General features: G+C 35.9%; 1 protein-coding gene across 15 annotated transcripts in view; it reads left to right on the forward strand.

Annotated features, from left to right (window-relative positions):
* Nucleotides 1–18,242, forward strand: part of MYCBP2 (MYC binding protein 2) — a 253,255-nt gene that overhangs the window by 39,797 nt on the left and 195,216 nt on the right. For all 15 annotated transcript variants that reach the window (XM_045810935.2, XM_087865058.1, XM_087865059.1 and 12 more), the window contains exons 5-8: nucleotides 3,599–3,795; nucleotides 12,775–13,017; nucleotides 13,242–13,313; nucleotides 14,738–14,834. In XM_045810935.2, coding sequence (XP_045666891.2) covers nucleotides 3,599–3,795; nucleotides 12,775–13,017; nucleotides 13,242–13,313; nucleotides 14,738–14,834 — 609 coding nt within the window. The remainder of the gene's footprint in view (nucleotides 1–3,598; nucleotides 3,796–12,774; nucleotides 13,018–13,241; nucleotides 13,314–14,737; nucleotides 14,835–18,242) is intronic.

The following is an 18,242-nucleotide window of genomic DNA, read 5'->3' on the forward strand; positions in this document are numbered from 1 at the left end:
TCTAGTTTCCCAACAGAGGGCATTTCTTTTGTATTCATTGTAAATAAAAATCCATTTTTGTTATAGATAATGCTTTTGAATTAGTAGCAACTTCGTGTAAGTAAATGTTTGCTTTTTGTAAAATGTATTTGGATTTTATGAATGCATGCCTTTCGTGTAACTGATAAGGTTCAACACATAATCCAGTAAGCAAGTTAGGAGCTCTTGAGGAATAGAAATAGAGATGGGAGCATAAGTTTGAAATTGGCTATTGCTTTTCTCTGATGCTGACCGTGGACCTTGAAAGTCTGGGTTTTTCTAAATCTCAAGCATTAGTTCATATCAGTCGTGTGGGTCCTATCTGTGGAGTTTCTGATTCAGTAGATTTGGCATGGGGCCCAAGAATTTGCATTTGGAATACATTTCTAGGTAATGTGCCATTGCAGCTCACCTGAAGACCACACTGCTGGTCTGGACTAGAGTTTGATCTTTTTTTTTCTACTTGGTTATTTGGTGTTAATTAGACCCACATGTGAGAACCTAATTACATGTCATACTGTTTTTGTTTTGGTGGTGGTTGTTTTGGAGGGGAGGGAATCACGTGATTAGTTTTGTGTTTGCTTTTTTCTTCGGTTTAGTGGGGAGGGGAGTCCTTGCCAGGAAAAAAAGCTGATGATTTTAAAAAAACGATACCCTCCCCCACCCGGTGTTACTAAATACTACTAAATAAAAGCTGTCAAATGGTAAGAAGAAGGCACCTTGTTGATTATTGTTATGGTAACACCAGTGATCATATTACTATTGTGATGCATTACTTGGCATCACAGCATCTTACTAAAACATTTATTTATTTAATTGATTTTATTTAAGAATATTTTGCTGTTCTTAGCTCTGGTTTGTCAGTTAACAAATAATCAAGATATTTAAACTATCCACTAAAACCTGTTTATAACTTTGAGTAACATGTTAATCATTTCTTTTTCCTAGATCTTCTGGCATACTGTTGTCTTTTATCAGTTGTTACACATCTTGTTTTGTATCCAGTCTATATATAAATACTCCCTTTCCTTTATTCTTTTCAAAATAGATCTTGTTCATAATACTGTTTGTGAAATTATATGTGCTTTAGCTTAATCATCTTCTGTCTGTCAAAACTTTCACCTGATTAATTTGTCTGTTTTTGTTGTTGTTTTTTTCTTGTTAAGAGTTCCAGATGCTGCTGTACTTCTTTGGTCTCTCTTTTATCCTTTCAGCGTTTACTTCTAATCTATTCACCACTTTGACTTATTTTTCTATTGAGGGATTTACCATCACTTTATATTTCTTATCTTGCTTAGTTAGCTCAAAGATGTAATTTGGCTTTTTAAAAGTAGATTTCTGTTAAAATCTGTCTCTTTTTTCCTTTTGTCTAATAGCATAATCACATTAATACACTGGGGTTTTTTTTCATGTTATTCATGAAAATACAGGTATATGTGTATCACTCTTACGTCAGGATCGCTTGATTAATTATTATACACTAAGCTTCTTCTCTTAGCAGATGGATTTTGATTTTAGAAATTGTCTAGTTAGAAAAAAGCATTCTTCTTACATCTATTTTTCTGTTCATTTTAAGATGGGAATGTATGTTCTTAAGTATTCATGTAAATGTAAAAGTATCTCCTGTGTTCTGTGCAAAGAGTGTATAATTCAGGGGTGATCAGTACAGACATCGTTGCTTTTATTATGGGACTTAGCATCAGACAGACACGTGTGATTGGAGATGTGGGTAAATAGTATGGGGGATAGTAGAGGGAGTTCTGGGAGTCTGTAACTTGCTTCCTTGAAGATGTGACATTGGAGATTTGAAGGACGAATAGGAAGAAGTTGCTACATTTCTAGGCAGAAAGGACAGCATGCATAAGTCTCTGAGACAAGAAGGAGAATGACTGAACAAAGATTGGCTAGAATGTGGAGAGTGAAGGGAGGGAGGGCTTTGCCATACGTGAGGAAGGAGGCAGGGACTAGACCATGTGGAGCATCGTATGCTATGTTAAAGGAGCCTGATGGCTATCGTTCTAGGAGAAATAGAAAGTCACTCACTATCTCCTTATGGTTAAAAAAAGTTTATTTTATAGCACTTATACTGTTCTCTTCAACTGGAATCTAACTTTTTTGATGACAGGCATTCTTTGTCTTGTTTGCCAGAGTACCATCACAACCTAGAATATTTTCTCATGTACAGGAAGAATTCAGTAAATATTTGCTGAGGAATTAAAAGATGAAGGGGCAGAAGGATAATGATGGAAGGAAGGATGGACAAATGGAGATAGGACAGATGAAAGGATGAGGGGAAAGAAGGATAGTTGGGAGGGAAGGGCGAAGGGAAGGAAGACTGAAAGCTGTACAGGCAAGTGAAGAAAGGGGGGGGAGAACAGAAAGAAGAGGAGCAGGAACGAACTAACAAAGGAACGAACAGATTTTAAATAAAAAACCAGACTTTTTGGTTTAAAAATTCTCTTTGGCTACAAAGGGGCAAAAGTGAAGGTAGGAGCTAATTTATGAATACTTTGTAGTGGTCTGATTCCAAGGCAGTGATAGCATGGATTGGGAAGATGGTTGTGAGACGGAGCAAGTGGAGGCATCAGGAAGCGAAAGTGATGGGGCATAACTGGGATGAGAGACACAGGAGATGAGGGAGAGACAGAGGAGGCTAGCTTTCTCTGAGTTAGCGAATAAACCACACATGGCCTTTTAGTTTTCAGAGAGTTGCAGTGCACAAATTCTCTTTCTTTTGCTCTCTTTTTCCCTCTTCATCTTCCTCAGTTTGGCAGTCTTTTTCTGTTTCTTTCTTTTTATCTTGAGTGCGTGATCTGTAAGGATTTTCAAATTCCTCTTCCCTTCTGCAGAGGAAATACCTGGAAGTCTACTGATTTAGTCTTGGGCAGAGTTGTTCAGGGAATTTTGTGTGGAAATTTCTTGTGGCCGTAGAACATCCAGGTGTTATTTTACCATCTTTGCCACTAAATGGCTTTATCATTTAGGGAAAATCTGTTTACCTCTCTGTCTCAGTTTCATTGTCCATTAAAGGGGGAGGGTATCTGTCCTATTGACTAGGAGGTTTTTCTAGGATATAAAATGAATTACATACTCTCTTTATAAATACAAATGTGAACTCCTATTATGTTAGCAATAAAGCAACTTTACATTAAAAAAAATTATAGCATGTGTTTTATGTATTCTGTTGTTTTGCAAATATATAATTTTCTGGACACTTACACGTTTGTATTCTTCCCACTCCAAAAGGTAAAGTAAGTGCAGTGAGTAGTCTGTTACTTGAGAGGATATTTCTTGAATGTATGAATGCCTCAAGACAAGTTTCTTTTAAACAACCTGGGATAGATTCCATTTTTTTTATTTACAAAAATAAGGGGTTGAACTAAATGTTCTCTAAGGTCCTTTTTATATAAATATTCCAACTTTTTGGGGAAGAGGGTAACTGGGAAGGAACTAATGCAAAGTAAGTGTTCTAGATGCCTTGAATTTTTTTTTATAATGAGGCAAGGTATAAATAAATAAACAGATGCATGAAATGTTCTGTATGTCGAATGAATATAATTGAGTTTTATTTTATCCACAGAGTCTCTCTTCCAGCTCCTTTTGGAAATCACTGTTCGAAGTACTGGAATGAATGACAGCACAGGCCAGTCTCTGACAGCACTTTCCTGTGCTTGCCTCTTTAGTCTGGTGGCTTCTTGGGGAGAAACAGGAAGGACACTTCAGGCCATCTCTGCTATCCTCACCAACAATGGCAGCCATGCTTGCCAAACAATACAGGTATTTCATTTATAGCTGCTTAGAAGGTCATAAGATGCCAAGTTGGAATTTCACCTTAATTTCTGTCAGTTAGGAGTCTCCTGCTTTTTCTCACTCGTTATACTGATTTGATCTATCCAAGGTTGATATATAAGTAATCCTCAGTATATAAAGGTAATAAAATGAAACTTGGCAAAAACTCTTAAATCTTTAAACTGGTCTTTGTGTCAGCTCCCCATCCACCTCTTCTTTTGTATTGTCTTGTTCTCTGCCCTCCCCCACCTCCCAACTTGCCCACAGTTTTTAAGTATTGTCAGTGCCCCTAACCCCTGCATTGTTCAAGGATCAAATGTAGTTTTTTAATGAGTTGATTTGTTCCTGAGCTGCTTCAGCTTTACATAGAACATTTTAAGCTTTTAATATTTGATCGTGGAATAAGCTCTTTATTCTTTATTGTTGTTAGTGGTGGGAAATATAATTCTCCTTAAAGCAAACTTGATATAATTTCTTTGGATTGTTCTGGAAGTTGAGTAAGAAGTTACAGTTTTAAGTCTCTGTTATGTGCTCTTCACTGGTCCCTTGGACAACCTCCAGAACAGATGAAAGGGCTGCTTCAATCCTGTTATTAGCAGGCCAGAGATAGTAGAAGAGGTGTGTGGGTCCTTTTCTTGGACTTAATTCAGCAATATTGAACTCTCCTTGTCAAACATGAGCAATCACCTTACTCTAGATTTCTGTTCTTACTCTTTTCCCTCTTTCTGCCCTGCCTGAAATCTTCTTTCACCTTTTTATGATCCTTAATTATTTTGAAGTTCCTCTAATGCAGTGGTTTTCAAAACCGTTCTGCAACTGTGCTTCCAGGTTTGACAAAATTTCAGTTTAAATACATGCTTAAAATAAACAAATAATTCTTAAATTTTAATGAAATACCACAAACGTTTACATATCGTATACCAAATTTTTAAAATATAGTGACCATAAACACATGAGCTTATTAGGCATCGTGTGATTTATTTTTTGTGTGTAGACTCATCTCAGAGGATATGAGGTGAAGTCTAAATGATGAGTTGAATTGGCCAGTCCAGAGAGAGGAAGTGTTAGTGTTGGGGATGTGGAGGGAGAATGTTCTTGGTATCCATGTGCTAAGGCAGGGAGGTAAGAGTAAGAGTGGAATACTGAAGGTTGAAAGAAGTTTAGTATGGTTATAACATTGAGAGCTTTCAGCTAACAGAGATAGGACTTGCATGCATCTCTGTCTGACTGCAATATTATGCTTAATATGCACTGGTCTGTGCACAACTGCTAGATCCCCTGAATCAAAAGCTGAGGTTCTCTATAGACCTGCCCTGTCCCTGCATCCCTGTCTCTAGCCCAAACACCATGTTAAAAGCCTGTTATCTTAACATGGCTTACAATGTTCCTCATGTTTTGGCCTCATTCCACCTACCCCTTCATTTCACAGAACTGTCTTGGCCAGGCTATGGGTGGAGGGAGAAAAATCTTCCCCGAGAATATATAACTCTAACATCTCAAATTCTTTCGGGATTCAAATGCATATTACCTATCTTGTTCCAAAAAGCTTGAGCTGAGAGTTTAACGTAGGGCAGGGATGATAGTACCATGGGGTACCTTATTGAAGGAGACTAAAATCTTTTTTGGAGGAATGAACTCCAAGTTTCAAAGGCTTCCCACAGAAAAACACATCTGAGCTCACAAATAAAAAGCACGTAGAAAAAAAGGCACCATCATTTAGAATTAGTAGAAACAAATACAGCAGAATCAGTCCTGCCTAATCTATATATATTCAAATTATTTGAAATAGAATATAAAACTTATATTTATATGGTTAAATTAATAAAGTATCACAAGTATGATTAAGGAATAAGAATGTAAAAACAAATCAGAAGCATCAGAAAACCAAATTGAACTCCTGGAGATACAAAAAAAAGAAAAACTACAATCTGAAATTTAAAGAATGAGTTAACCATTGGATATAAAAGAGGAAGAAATTATTCAGAATTCAGCACAGAAAGACAAAGAGGGAAGATATGGAAGACAAAATAAGAAACATGAACAGAGAATGAGAAAGCCTAATGCATCAATACAGTTTGAGTTTCACAAGGCAATAATGCATTTGTGGAGAGCAGTAGTTGAAATAATGGGTAAGGTTTTCCAAAATTGGTAAATGACGTAGAATCCTTGGATTAAGGAAGTCTAGTTTAATCAGAATAAATTCTCTAGGTCCTGCCACAATGTTGGTGAGAGTAAATCAAGAGAAGAGAAAAAGGAGGAAATCTGAGACTTCTTATTATAGTACTGCGTTATCTTAAAACTTAAGTACCCTTTTAGAAAGCATGAGAGAAATAGAGTCATGTTGAAGAAACATGTTAATTTCTGCTCCTCTCTAGTCTCTACTAAGGTTATATATAATAAAGGAATTTTTTTCAAAATATAAACTTTTAAGAATGGGACATATTTCTGAAAAACAGAAATTGGGGAAAGCTTAAATTTAAATTCCTTAAGAGGCTAATGCCCATTGAAAGTAAGTTGATTTTCACCTAAAACTCCAGATAGGATTTGGAATTGGAAATAATAGGTACCTGGAAAGTGGTGGTGAGGGCAAGAGCTAAAAATTGATTTGAAGTCTGTATAATGAAAAGTAGAGAACCCCAGAGCTCTTCTTAGCCAAGCAGCTGTCCTTCTGTCGTGCCCCAGAGAGATACATTTGCTGTCTAAAGAAACTGAGTCAGAGAGTCCAGGGGAAACCAGCCACAATTGAGAGTGGAATTAGGAGGTAGGCTGAAAATAGAGATTTAATGAAAGTCTTTGTATTGATAATGAAATTTCTTAACCCTCACTAAGTTTCCAGAACAGTGGCTATAAAACTTACAGCTTCTAGGAGAAAGACTGGCAGATTCTTCTTTGGAGAAAGAGTGAGAAAAGATCCACAAATCCCGGCATTTGGAGGGGGGTCCTCCAATGAAATGCTCAGTCTTAGTGTGATCATTTTGAGGTGAGGTCAAATCAGGTGATCTGTCAAATCCTGTCTATTCATACCAAGCTTCTTAACTTTTTTTTTTTTTTTAATTTTAGTAACTTACTCTTAAAACTAAGTGTACAACCAGATTATTTGTTTTTTTGGGTGTTGAGTTTGGTAAGTTCTTTATAGATTTTGAATACTAACCCTTTATCACATATGTCATTTGCAAATATCTTCTCTCATTCTGATGGTTGCCTTTTCGTTTTGTTGATTGTTTCCTTCCCTGTGCAGAAGCTTTTTGTCTTGGTGAAGTCCCAGTAGTTCATTTTTGCTTTTGTTTCCCTTGCCTCCAGAGACGTGTCTAGTAAGAAGTTGCTATGGCCAATGTCAAAGAGGTTGTTGCCTGTGTTCTCCTCTAGGATTTTGATGGTTTCCTATCTCACATTTAGGTCTTTTCTCCACTTTGAATTTATTTTTGTGTATGGTGTAAGAAAGTGGTCCAGTTTCATTTTTCTGCATGTGGCTCTCCAATTTTCTCAACCCTATTTGTTGAAGTGACTGTCTTTTCTCCATTGGATATTCTTTCTTGTTTTGTCAGAGATTAGTTGACCATATAGTTGTGGGTCCATTTCTGGGTTTTCTGTTCTGTTCCATTGATCTGTGTGTCTGTTTTGTGCCAGTACCATACTGTTTTGATGACTACAGCTTTGTAATACAGCTTTTTTTTTTTTTTTTCAGAAGTGAAGGACAATTTATTACTCAAAGAAGCAGCAGTAGCTACAATATCAGCATTTTTTTGGCATATTATTTTATTTTTTTATGGTTTTTTTAAAATAATTTTTTATTATGTTATGTTACTCACCATACGTACATCCTTAGTTTTTGATGTAGTGTTCCATGATTCATTATTTGCATATAACACCCAGTGGTCCATGCAATATGTGCCCTCTTTAATACCCATCACTGGTATATCCCAATCCCACACCCACCTCCCCTCTGAAGCCCTCAGTTTGTTTCCCAGAGTCCATAGTCTCTCATGGTTCCATTCCCCCTTCTGTTGTAATACAGCTTGAAGTCTGGAATTGGGATGCCTCCAGCTCTGCTTTCCTTTTTCAAGATTGCTTTGACTATTTGGAGTCTTTTGGGGTTCCACACAAATTTTAGGATTATTCTAGTTCTGTGAAAAATGCTAGTGGGTATTTTGATAGGGATTGCATTAAATGTGTAGATTGCTTTGGACAGTATAGACATTTTAACAATATTTGTTGTTCCTATCCATGAGCATGAAATGTTTTCCATTTCCTTGTGTCCTCTTCAATTTCTTTCATGCGTTCTGTAGTTTTCACAGTTCAGATCTTTTATCTCTTTGGTTAGGTTTATTCCTAGGTGTCTTATGGTTTTTGGTACAATTATAAATGGGACAATTCTTTGATTTCTTTTTCTGCTGCTTCATTATTGCTGTATAGAAATACAACAGATTTCTGTAATTGATTTTGTATTCTGTGACTTGACTGACTTCATGTATCAGTTCTAGCAATTTTTTGGTGGTGTCTTTCAGGTTTTCTACATAGTATCATGTCATCTGTGAATAGTGAAAGTTTGACTTCTTCCTTGCCGATTTGGATGCCTTTTATTTCTTTTTGTTGTCTGATTGCTGAGGCTAGGATTGTCAGTTCCACGTTAAGTACTGATGACAAGCGTGGATATCCCTCTCTTGTTCCTGACCATAGAGGAAAAATCTCAGTTTTTCACCACTGAGGATTATATTAGCTGTGAGTCTTATTAGCTGTGGCCTTTATGATGTTGAGGTATGTTCCATCTATCCCTACTTTGTTGAGGGTTTTTATCAAGAATGGGTGCTGTATTTTGTCATATGCTTTTTCTGCATCTATTGAAAGGATCATGTAGTTCTTATCCTTTTATTAATGTGGTGTATCACATTGATTTGTGAATTTTTTTTTTAAAGATTTTATTTATTTATTCGACAGAGATAGAGACAGCCAGCGAGAGAGGGAACACAAGCAGGGGGAGTGGGAGAGGAAGAAACAGGCTCATAGTGGAGGAGCCTGATGTGGGGCTCGATCCCATAACTCCGGGATCACGCCCTGAGCCGAAGGCAGACACTTAACCACTGTGCCACCCAGGCGCCCCTGATTTGTGAATATTGAGCCACCCTTGCAGCACAGGAATAAATCCTACTTGATCGTGGTGAATGATTCTTTTAATGTACTGTTGGATTTGATTTGGTAATATCTTGTTGAAAATTTTTACATCCATATTCATCAGGAATGTTGGCCTGTAATTCTCCTATTTAATGAGGTCTTTGTCTGGTTTTGGAATCAAGGTAATGTTGGCCTCTTAGAATGAGTTTGCATCCAAAAAACAAATAATCAAATAAGAAATGAAGACATGAATAGACATTTTTCCAAAGAAGACATACAGATGGCTAACAGACACATGAAAAGATGCTCAACATCACTCATCATCAGGGAAATAGAAATCAAAACTGTAGTGAGAGACCACCTGACACTTGTCAGAATGACTAAAATTAACAATACAGGAAATAACAGATGTCGGCAAGGATGCAGAGGTAGGGGAACCATCGTACACTATTGGTGGGAGTGCAAGCTTGTGCAGCCACTCTGGAAAACAGTGTGGAGGTTTCTACAAAAGTTAAAAATAGAACTACCGTACGACCCAGCAATTGTACTACTAGGTGATTACCCAAAGGATGCAGAAATACTGATTCAGAGGGGCACATGCACCCTGCTGTTTATAGCAGCATTATCAACAATAACCAAATTATGGAAAGAGCCCAAGTGTCCCTTGACCGATGAATGCATAAAGGTATGGTATATTACACATATAATACAGTGGAATATTACTCAGCCAACAAAAAGAATGAAATCCTGCCATTTGCAATGATGTGGATGGATCTAGAGAATATAATGCCAAGTGAAATAAGCCAGTCAAAGACAAATTTCATATAATTTTACTCGTGGAATTTAAGAAACAAAACAAATGAACATAGGGGAAAGAAACAGAGAGGCAAACTGTTAAATAGACTCTTAACTATAGAGAACAAACTGAGGGTTGTTCGAGGGGAGGTAGATGGGGAAGATGGGCTAAATGGGTGATGGGTATTAAGGAGGGCACTTGTTGTGATGAGCACTGTTATCTGTAAGTGATGAATCACTAAATTCTCCTGAAACTAACATTACTCTATATGTTAACTAAATTTAAATAAAAACTTGGAATATTAAAAAAAAAAACCAAAAATAAATAAAATACCGCAGTAGGAAAAAAAAAGTGTACAACCATGTATCACTAGGCTAACATGAAAAACAGATCCCCCAAATCAGTAATAATAGTAAAAAATAATTCGGATGAAAAGAGTATAGAGAACAGAAGAAGCTCTAAGAAAACTGATTAATATTTTGACGAAGGATAAGAGGGGATTACTATTATTATTTTTTAAAGATTTTATTTATTTATTTGACAGAGATAGAGACAGCCAGTGAGAGAGGGAACACAAGCAGGGGGAGTGGGAGAGGAAGAAGCAGGCTCCCAGCCGAGGAGCCTGATGTGGGACTGGATCCCAGAACGCCGGATCACGCCCTGAGCCAAAGGCAGACGCTTAACGACTGAGCCACCCAGGCGCCCCGCAGAGAGGATTATTTATATTAAACTTCAGTATTCTATTTTTCTTTAAAAAACTCAGAACAGGAAAGAATTTTTATAAGTTAAGATAGCGATAAAATCAGTAGAAGAGTTAGAAGATCAGGTTGAAGCAGTCTCCAGAAAATAGAAAAGAGAGAGAAAACAGGTGATATAAAATAAAATTGGAGGATTTAACTAGGAAATCCAATACCTAATAGGTGTTCAAGCAGAGAGAAGGAAATTAAAAATCCTATAAGGAAAATTCCTGTACCCTGAATATACACATTTTCAGATTGACAGAACACACACTGAGTGCCCAACGTTCATGATGGAAAGTCTCAGGCCAAGATATAGCTTTGCAAATCTGAACACTGTTAATTAACAGATAATAAAGCTTCCAGAGAGTAAAGACAGATTATGTAACAAAGATCAAGCAGAGTGGCATTGGACGACTTCTCAAAAGCAGCATAAAAGATAACAGAGCGTTCAAAGTTCTGAGAGAAAATGATGTTCACTATAAGTAGCTCAACTGACAGTCATGTTTGAGGGATCATGAAGATGCTTTGCAACATGCAAGATACGGAATAATTTTAAATTCTGTGCCTCCCTCTTCCTTAGTCTAGACCAGAGCAGGGTTTCATGAGGGGTGTTGCCAAGCGGGAAAAGTAGAAATGATGTGTTTGTGACTTTATTGAGAGGAGCATGGGGAACACTTAGGAGTAGGTATAGAGGAAACTTAGCAAACACAAAATTAGGGCAATTGTTGACTTAACAAAAAAAGAAAGAAAAATTACACAAGAGGGAAATGTAATATGTTACACAGTTTGGTTCATGAACCATGATTACACAGTCATAATAAATGATCTTTGAATACTAATGTAACCAGAAATTATTATATAGCTCAATTTTGAGGATTTGGGATGGGAAGAGGGGCATCCTTGTTCATAATAGACACCAACAGAGAAAGTTTCTGAAACAAAAAAATTAACAATGGAAGCTTTGGCATATTATATGGGAATGTGGATAGTGATTCTAGATAAAACAGCTATAAGTTTAATATAGCAGCTTCTAGGGAGAGAATTTGTAGTATTCAACCATGTATGTGTTGTATATATAATCCTATTATATATATATATTCGTACTATCTGTACATATAGTATAAATTATTTTGAGTGAGTCAGAGGCCTTAGAACTGGAAGGGGAGGAGAATGTATCTGTGAACAGTGGCTCACTTATCCCTGTGAAAGCTCTTCCCTGTACAAAATGCTGCCCAGTAGAAATATGATGTAGTCTACGTGTGTAATTAAAGTTTTTATTAGCCACATTAAAAAGGTGAAATGAAACAGGTGTGGTTAATTATGTATTTTAATGACGTATTTCACTCAGTATATCCAAAAAATCATTTCAACATGTAATCAATGTAATATTAAGGTTCTGTATTCTTTTTTTTATTCTAAGTCTTCAAAATCCAGTGTGTATTTTGTATTTAGAGCACTAACCACATTTCAAGAGCTCAGTAGTCATATGTAGCTAATGGCTGCCATATTGGACAGTGCAGCTGTAGAACTGTGGCTGAGTGGTGCCCTGGGGTCTGACTGTGTTGTTAGATGTGGTAAAAGAGAGACAAAAGATGAGGAACGGAATTTCCTCTGCTGGCAGAATGCTGGTCCCATGCTGGTGACTGTTGATGACTCAGTTACAGTGCCAGGTACTTAGCAGGTCTTTGATAAAAATTGATGTCCAATGATAAGTGAAGTCTGAATGAATACACAGTTAACACAAATGAGTTTTCATATCGTGGAATATTGTTGACATTGATGGGCATTAGTCATCAATGGAGAAGCAAAGTGGAAGAGAAACATTGGAAATTTTGTTTCATCTGTAGAAGCCGTACTCACCGTTTTCTTCTGCTTAAATTTGTGCTTTGTTATCAGGAAGTGTATTAATAATTATGCATATCATACGAAAGATATTTTGGCTTGTGTGTGTTCTAATCCAACATAATTTTATTTATATCCCCTGTTCATACTTTTTACTTAATCTAGTATGTTTCCATCCACGAACTTGAAATCATAGGCAGTACTGGTTATTGGGTGTTTTGGAAAAGGATGCATTGAATTAGTGTTTTCAGCCAAAAATGCAAGTTAATATTCTTTGAGTTTGACATTTTTATCTGGGGCTGCTTGCGATTTGCTTCTTATAGATAAATTTCTAGTTAGTGGTTTTTACTGATGTGTAAAACCATGATCATTCTAAACCATTCATTTTCTCGTAAATGATGATGTATCACTGAAGTATCTCTGTTTTGTGTTTGTGACGTATGAAAATATGTAATTATTTGTTTCTTGTCTTTTAAATAGGTGCCAACAATACTGAATTCCCTACAGAGAAGTGTACAGGCAGTGTTGGTTGGAAAAATTCAAATTCAGGACTGGTTTAGCAACGGCATTAAGAAAGCAGCTTTAATGCACAAGTGGCCATTAAAAGAAATAACCGTTGATGAAGATGATCAATGTCTACTTCAGAATGATGGATTTTTTCTTTATCTGTTATGCAAGGATGGATTATACAAAATAGGCTCTGGATACAGTGGAACAGTTAGGGTAATGTGATTCCTTACAGTTCTTAATTATAGCAGAAGTGTGTCTATCCTGAATTGTGTTTTGTTTTCAACTTCATTTTTAGAGCACTGTTTAATTTTGATGTAATAATATTTCTTTGAAAGTCATGATGGAAACATAAGTACTAAATGTCATCCATTGTGTTGTTTTTCATTGATTATTAATTATGAAAGTGTTGATGGGCTAACTTTTTCGTTACTTTTCAGGGCCATATATATAATTCTACATCTCGCATCAGAAACAGAAAAGAAAAAAAGTCTTGGTTAGGGTATGCTCAGGTAAGGAAATATCCTCAATAAACCAGACTTCTCTTTCCTGTCTTTTGGAACATGTGGCTTGTACTTGTCTGATCAGTAAATAATGTCACCTCTGTTTAAACAGATACACATTAGTGTCTTTTTAATAATATGGCTAATGACAACGATACAGTGTAATATAAAGAACATTGGCTGAGAATTCATAAGAGGTTTACTTTAGTTCTGGCCCTTATCCTTACTAGCTGTGTGACTTTGGGCAACTCAGTTAGCTTATTTGATCCTCTGTTATTTAGCTATAAAATGGGTATAAAAATGCCTTCCATTGGAATTCTCATTTAAGTGTATCTCTAGGTAAGAATCAGAGACCACCAGTTAACATTAGCAAATATGAATTGGGAATGTATCTCTGTGACCTGAGTCCAAATTAGAGCTTCTTGCCACTAGACCCTTCGTTTTAAGTCTAAATCAGTACCTTCTGGGGAACAGTGCGTGGTCTGCCCAGTGAACAGCTACCTGTATGGAGGATCATGCAGAGTATCACCAAAGAGAAAAGAGCTAGACCCGTGTTGCTCTCTCAATGCTGTGATCTCATTGCCTGACTAACGTGGCCAAATAGATGTCAGAAATCAGATACTTTACTGCACCTCCCATGTAGAGAAGCAGGCGAAGGATGAACAGAGGGCCAGAGGGTTTATTTCCATACTGTCCGTTCCTGAGAGGTTAAGTCCAAGCTCCCTTGTGGAGGGATATAGAATAAAGATATCCTGGCATACCTGTATTGCCCAGCTGCACAGCTTGTTATCATCACATGATAAAAGATATTTGAAAGCATTTTGAAAATTAAATTATTGCTGTTATATGAAAAATAACTCTGCTATATCAACTGGGGATATTTTGAAATTAAATTTTAAATGTCAAATTAATTACTCAGTGATTGTCTCTTAAAATTTAACCTGGTTCAAAACATCTCATCAAATTTTTATTTGCCACTATAGTATTTTATATAAGAAAAAAAGACATGGAGATATGTCATTGGCTAATCATTCCATCTAAAACCACTACCCTGTTCATTTCTAAATATTAACCAAAATATTTTAGCTATTTTTCCTTAAAATATTTGTTAGAGTAATGTGGTCATTTCTCTTTACCTGGCAAGTGATAAAATAATTTGAACAAAATGTCTGTCTTGCCTGGGTGGTGTATCTAACGTATGTATCTGAGAATGTAATAGGTTAAATTGATACCCAGTAGTGTACAGTTCCTCCTCTTACTAAAGCACACCCATGTTCTTATATTTTTAATCTTAAGTCTGTTTTAGACATCAATACTGACGTACTACCATACCTCGAGAAACTATACAGACCTGTATGACTACTTTTTCTGCTAAGTAGCTAATGCAAAAATATTTTAACACATAACACAGCAAATTTTTTTGTTGTTTTCAGGGTTATTTATTGTATAGAGATGTGAATAACCACAGCATGACAGCCATAAGAATAAGCCCTGAAACACTGGAACAAGATGGTACAGTAATGTTACCAGGTATGTTATTCAACTAGTCATTTGTTTTCTTCACAGATGATTTTAAGAGATGTGCATGTTAGACCACTTGGACATACAAAAAGTGATTAGCCAGGAATAGTGCTTGCTTACAAATAGGCTGAAAAAAATTTTGACATACAAAACATTTTATAGTGTATATAAAGTTAATGCATGTGAGGAAAACAGACATCAGCAATATAGTATAAAGTGTTTTAATATTTGTTTTCATATCACTGACCATCTACCTGATCCCTTAGCCTGATCCCTTAGCCTCACCCACCAAGATAATTTCAGCTGCTGAATTAGAGGGGGTGAGATTACTTTGCTGCTCCTAATAAAAGGTTGACTCTGACTCTCATACAACTTGGTATGAAGAACCCTCTTAATTTTTATTTTTACTTGAACAACAGTGCAGTTTGTTAAAGATTTTCAGACACAGATTTTAAGTGGATCAGGAATTTTTTTAATCCCATTGTTTGTGCTTTTTAATACTACTCTGGAAAGGCACTTTAAATACAATTCATTTTGCTTTAATTTAGAGTTTGCATATATGTATTTATCACTTAAATCACTGTATTACTTAAATCATTGTCTAAATTCTGGGGCAGTGGAATATACATTATGCCAGTGCATAATACATTATCCATTGTAAGGTCTTTGAATTTGCATATATCTTTAATGTAAAATGGAGGCGTTTGCTTATATTAAAATCTTAAATGTTTAATGTGTCTATCAATAATTTCATGGAAAGCAGCAATATTACTTCTAAGCATTTGACCATCTGAAAATGATTGAGAACTACTTCTGAAGACTACATTGGGAAGGATAATTGCTCCCAAGTTGCTTGTTAATTTTTAAAATATTCTTATAACTTCATCAAACATTTATTTGAACATTGCTATGCATATATATATATATCCAGATTAGTGTACATGACACCATGTTAAGGTAAATGCCACATTTCATGTGTGTTTCACAAAAAAAGCTACTTTGGAAAACATAACTTATTAAAGCCATTTGTAAATAATTGTTTTCAGATATACCTATAGGTTTTGGGTTTTTTTTGTTGTTGTTGGTTTTTTTTTTATCACCACAAGTCCTAGACCAACCGTGTCTCTGGTGATAATGGTGATGATAATTTTAAAATAATTACATGCATCCTCGTATGTGTGTATATATATGTATATACACACACATATATTAAAAATAATCACATTTATTGTATATCATATAAGCAAAAAAAAAATCAAAGGTAATTGTAACCCCACTTCCCATATATAAACACTGTTAGCATATTGGTAAACATCCTGTCTTTTTTCTATGTATGAATGGGCAGTGTTGTAAAAAAGAGGTCATATGCTACCTAATGCTTTTTTAATCTATCCCTTTCACTTAATATTCTGAATATATTTCCAGACCATTAAATAGTCTTTCACAATATCATTTTAATGTTACAAAATATATTTCATTGATTAATATATTGGAATGGAAGTTCCTTTCAATTTTTTACCATATAAATTACACTGTAATGAGCATCCCTGTCACTCTTTGTGCATGTTATTTTCGAATAACGTCCTGGAAGAAAAATTCTTAAATACACTACCCTCCCCCAACAGATGAATACTAATATAAAGAATTTACTTCTGAGAAATGCTGATCAATTAATAAAGATTGTGACTGAGAAAATCATTTGAAAATGGCCTACCTATAGCTGTTTTATGTATTCCAACGTGATAAAATATGACTTGCTAATGTTTTTCTTCAGTTTAAATCACTCTACATCATTTAACATATGAAATGCAACTTTTAACAGTACAAGTGTGGCTTTCTGTGTTTCATAAATATGCACCATATTCAAGGTGAAGAATGAACCAAACTTTGGGAGGACAGCCCTGTGCCGTTGTGTCTTCCTATCTGGCAGATGTTGCTTGACATTTTCCTGAAGATGCTGTCTTATAACATTACGTGCTGGATAAAGAAAGGATAAGGAGAAGATCTTTTTGAAATCACGCAGCAGGAAGACCTGCCCTCAAGCCTGAGGAAGCCTATCATCATTTTTCCATTTCTTTGCCTGGACTGCAGTTTCTTCAGTAGCACTTTTTTTCCCCTAGCTAGGGGCAACTCAGTAGTTTTCACATCCAGAAGAAGCAGAAATAAATTGTCAGGTTCATAGATGATAATGAATATGCCATATTTAAAATTGACATAAATCTGGTAATTCCATGAGCTTCGTGTTCTAACCTGTCTTAGATTCTAACTTATAAATAAGTTATTTTCAACCTAGTATTAATGAACTTAGAACACTTTTTTTCTGTTGTCATTTTAACCTTTATATGTTGGCATATCTTTTATATTGTACCCTTATGTCATTTACTCTCCGTGTCTGGTGACAGATTGCCTCAGATCATAAGAATTTTTGCCAGTCTTCTTGCACCGCTTCACTCCTCACCCCTGCATTTATCTGAAATTATAATGAGTTTTTCTTCTTTGCTTTTTAGTTTAAAATCTTACTGCTTAGAGCTTGAGAAGCATCTTTCTTGCGCCTCTTTGTATTCTGTACAGTGGACTAGGAACTCTTTCTTTCGATTTCTCCTCTCTTTGATTACCAAGTCTCTTGGGCTACCAGTGGGCCTTGTCTCCCAGTTTCTATTTCCAGTTTGTGATCACTGAATTCTCTATTTGGTAAGGGTCTGCCTGTGTTTTGCATATTTATAATAAGGAAGTATGCTAGTATGAAGCTCCTGGGCAAAGATATGGAGTAATCCAGCTTATTTGGGTGGGCTCCATTACTACATTCCAAAACCAGAATTTTATGTTTTGTTGATTCAGGTGCAAATAGAAATGAAATATTTTTTTGTATTGTAATTAATGGAGAGATTCATCCTAGTTCTCTGCAGTTATTTTGGGAAGTGTGTGTGCTCTTATACTTGCTTGCTGAACATTTGTTTTTCCAAAAGGATACAGTTTATACCTAGATGTTGATTTTGCTTGTAGTTTCATGTTATTTAGTAGCAATCACTAACACATGTCCCAGTGGTCCTTCTGTAATACTGGTATCCCTTGTTACAGTGGCACTTGTGCATTATTTTGATCAGAGTATACATGCACTATTCCACAGAGATACATACAGTATTGACAAAACACATTATTCCAGCCAAAATATGTGAGTGCTTTCAGACAAAGGAAATACATAAGCTTAGATGTGTTTGTTCTATGAAGCAGATGACCATTTAATTAGCATGCTATGGGGCTCTTGGCTGGCTCGGTCAGTAGAGCATGTGACTGTTGATATTGGGGTCATAAGTTTCAAGCCCCATGTTGGGCATTGAGCTTACTTTTTAAAACACACACACACACACACACACACACACACACACACACACACAAACGTATAGCATGCCAAACGCT

The sequence above is a fragment of the Ursus americanus genome, chromosome 10, assembly GCF_024610735.1.
Source record: "Ursus americanus isolate L20-20 chromosome 10, mUrsAme1.1.p, whole genome shotgun sequence".
NCBI lineage: Eukaryota > Metazoa > Chordata > Mammalia > Carnivora > Ursidae > Ursus > Ursus americanus.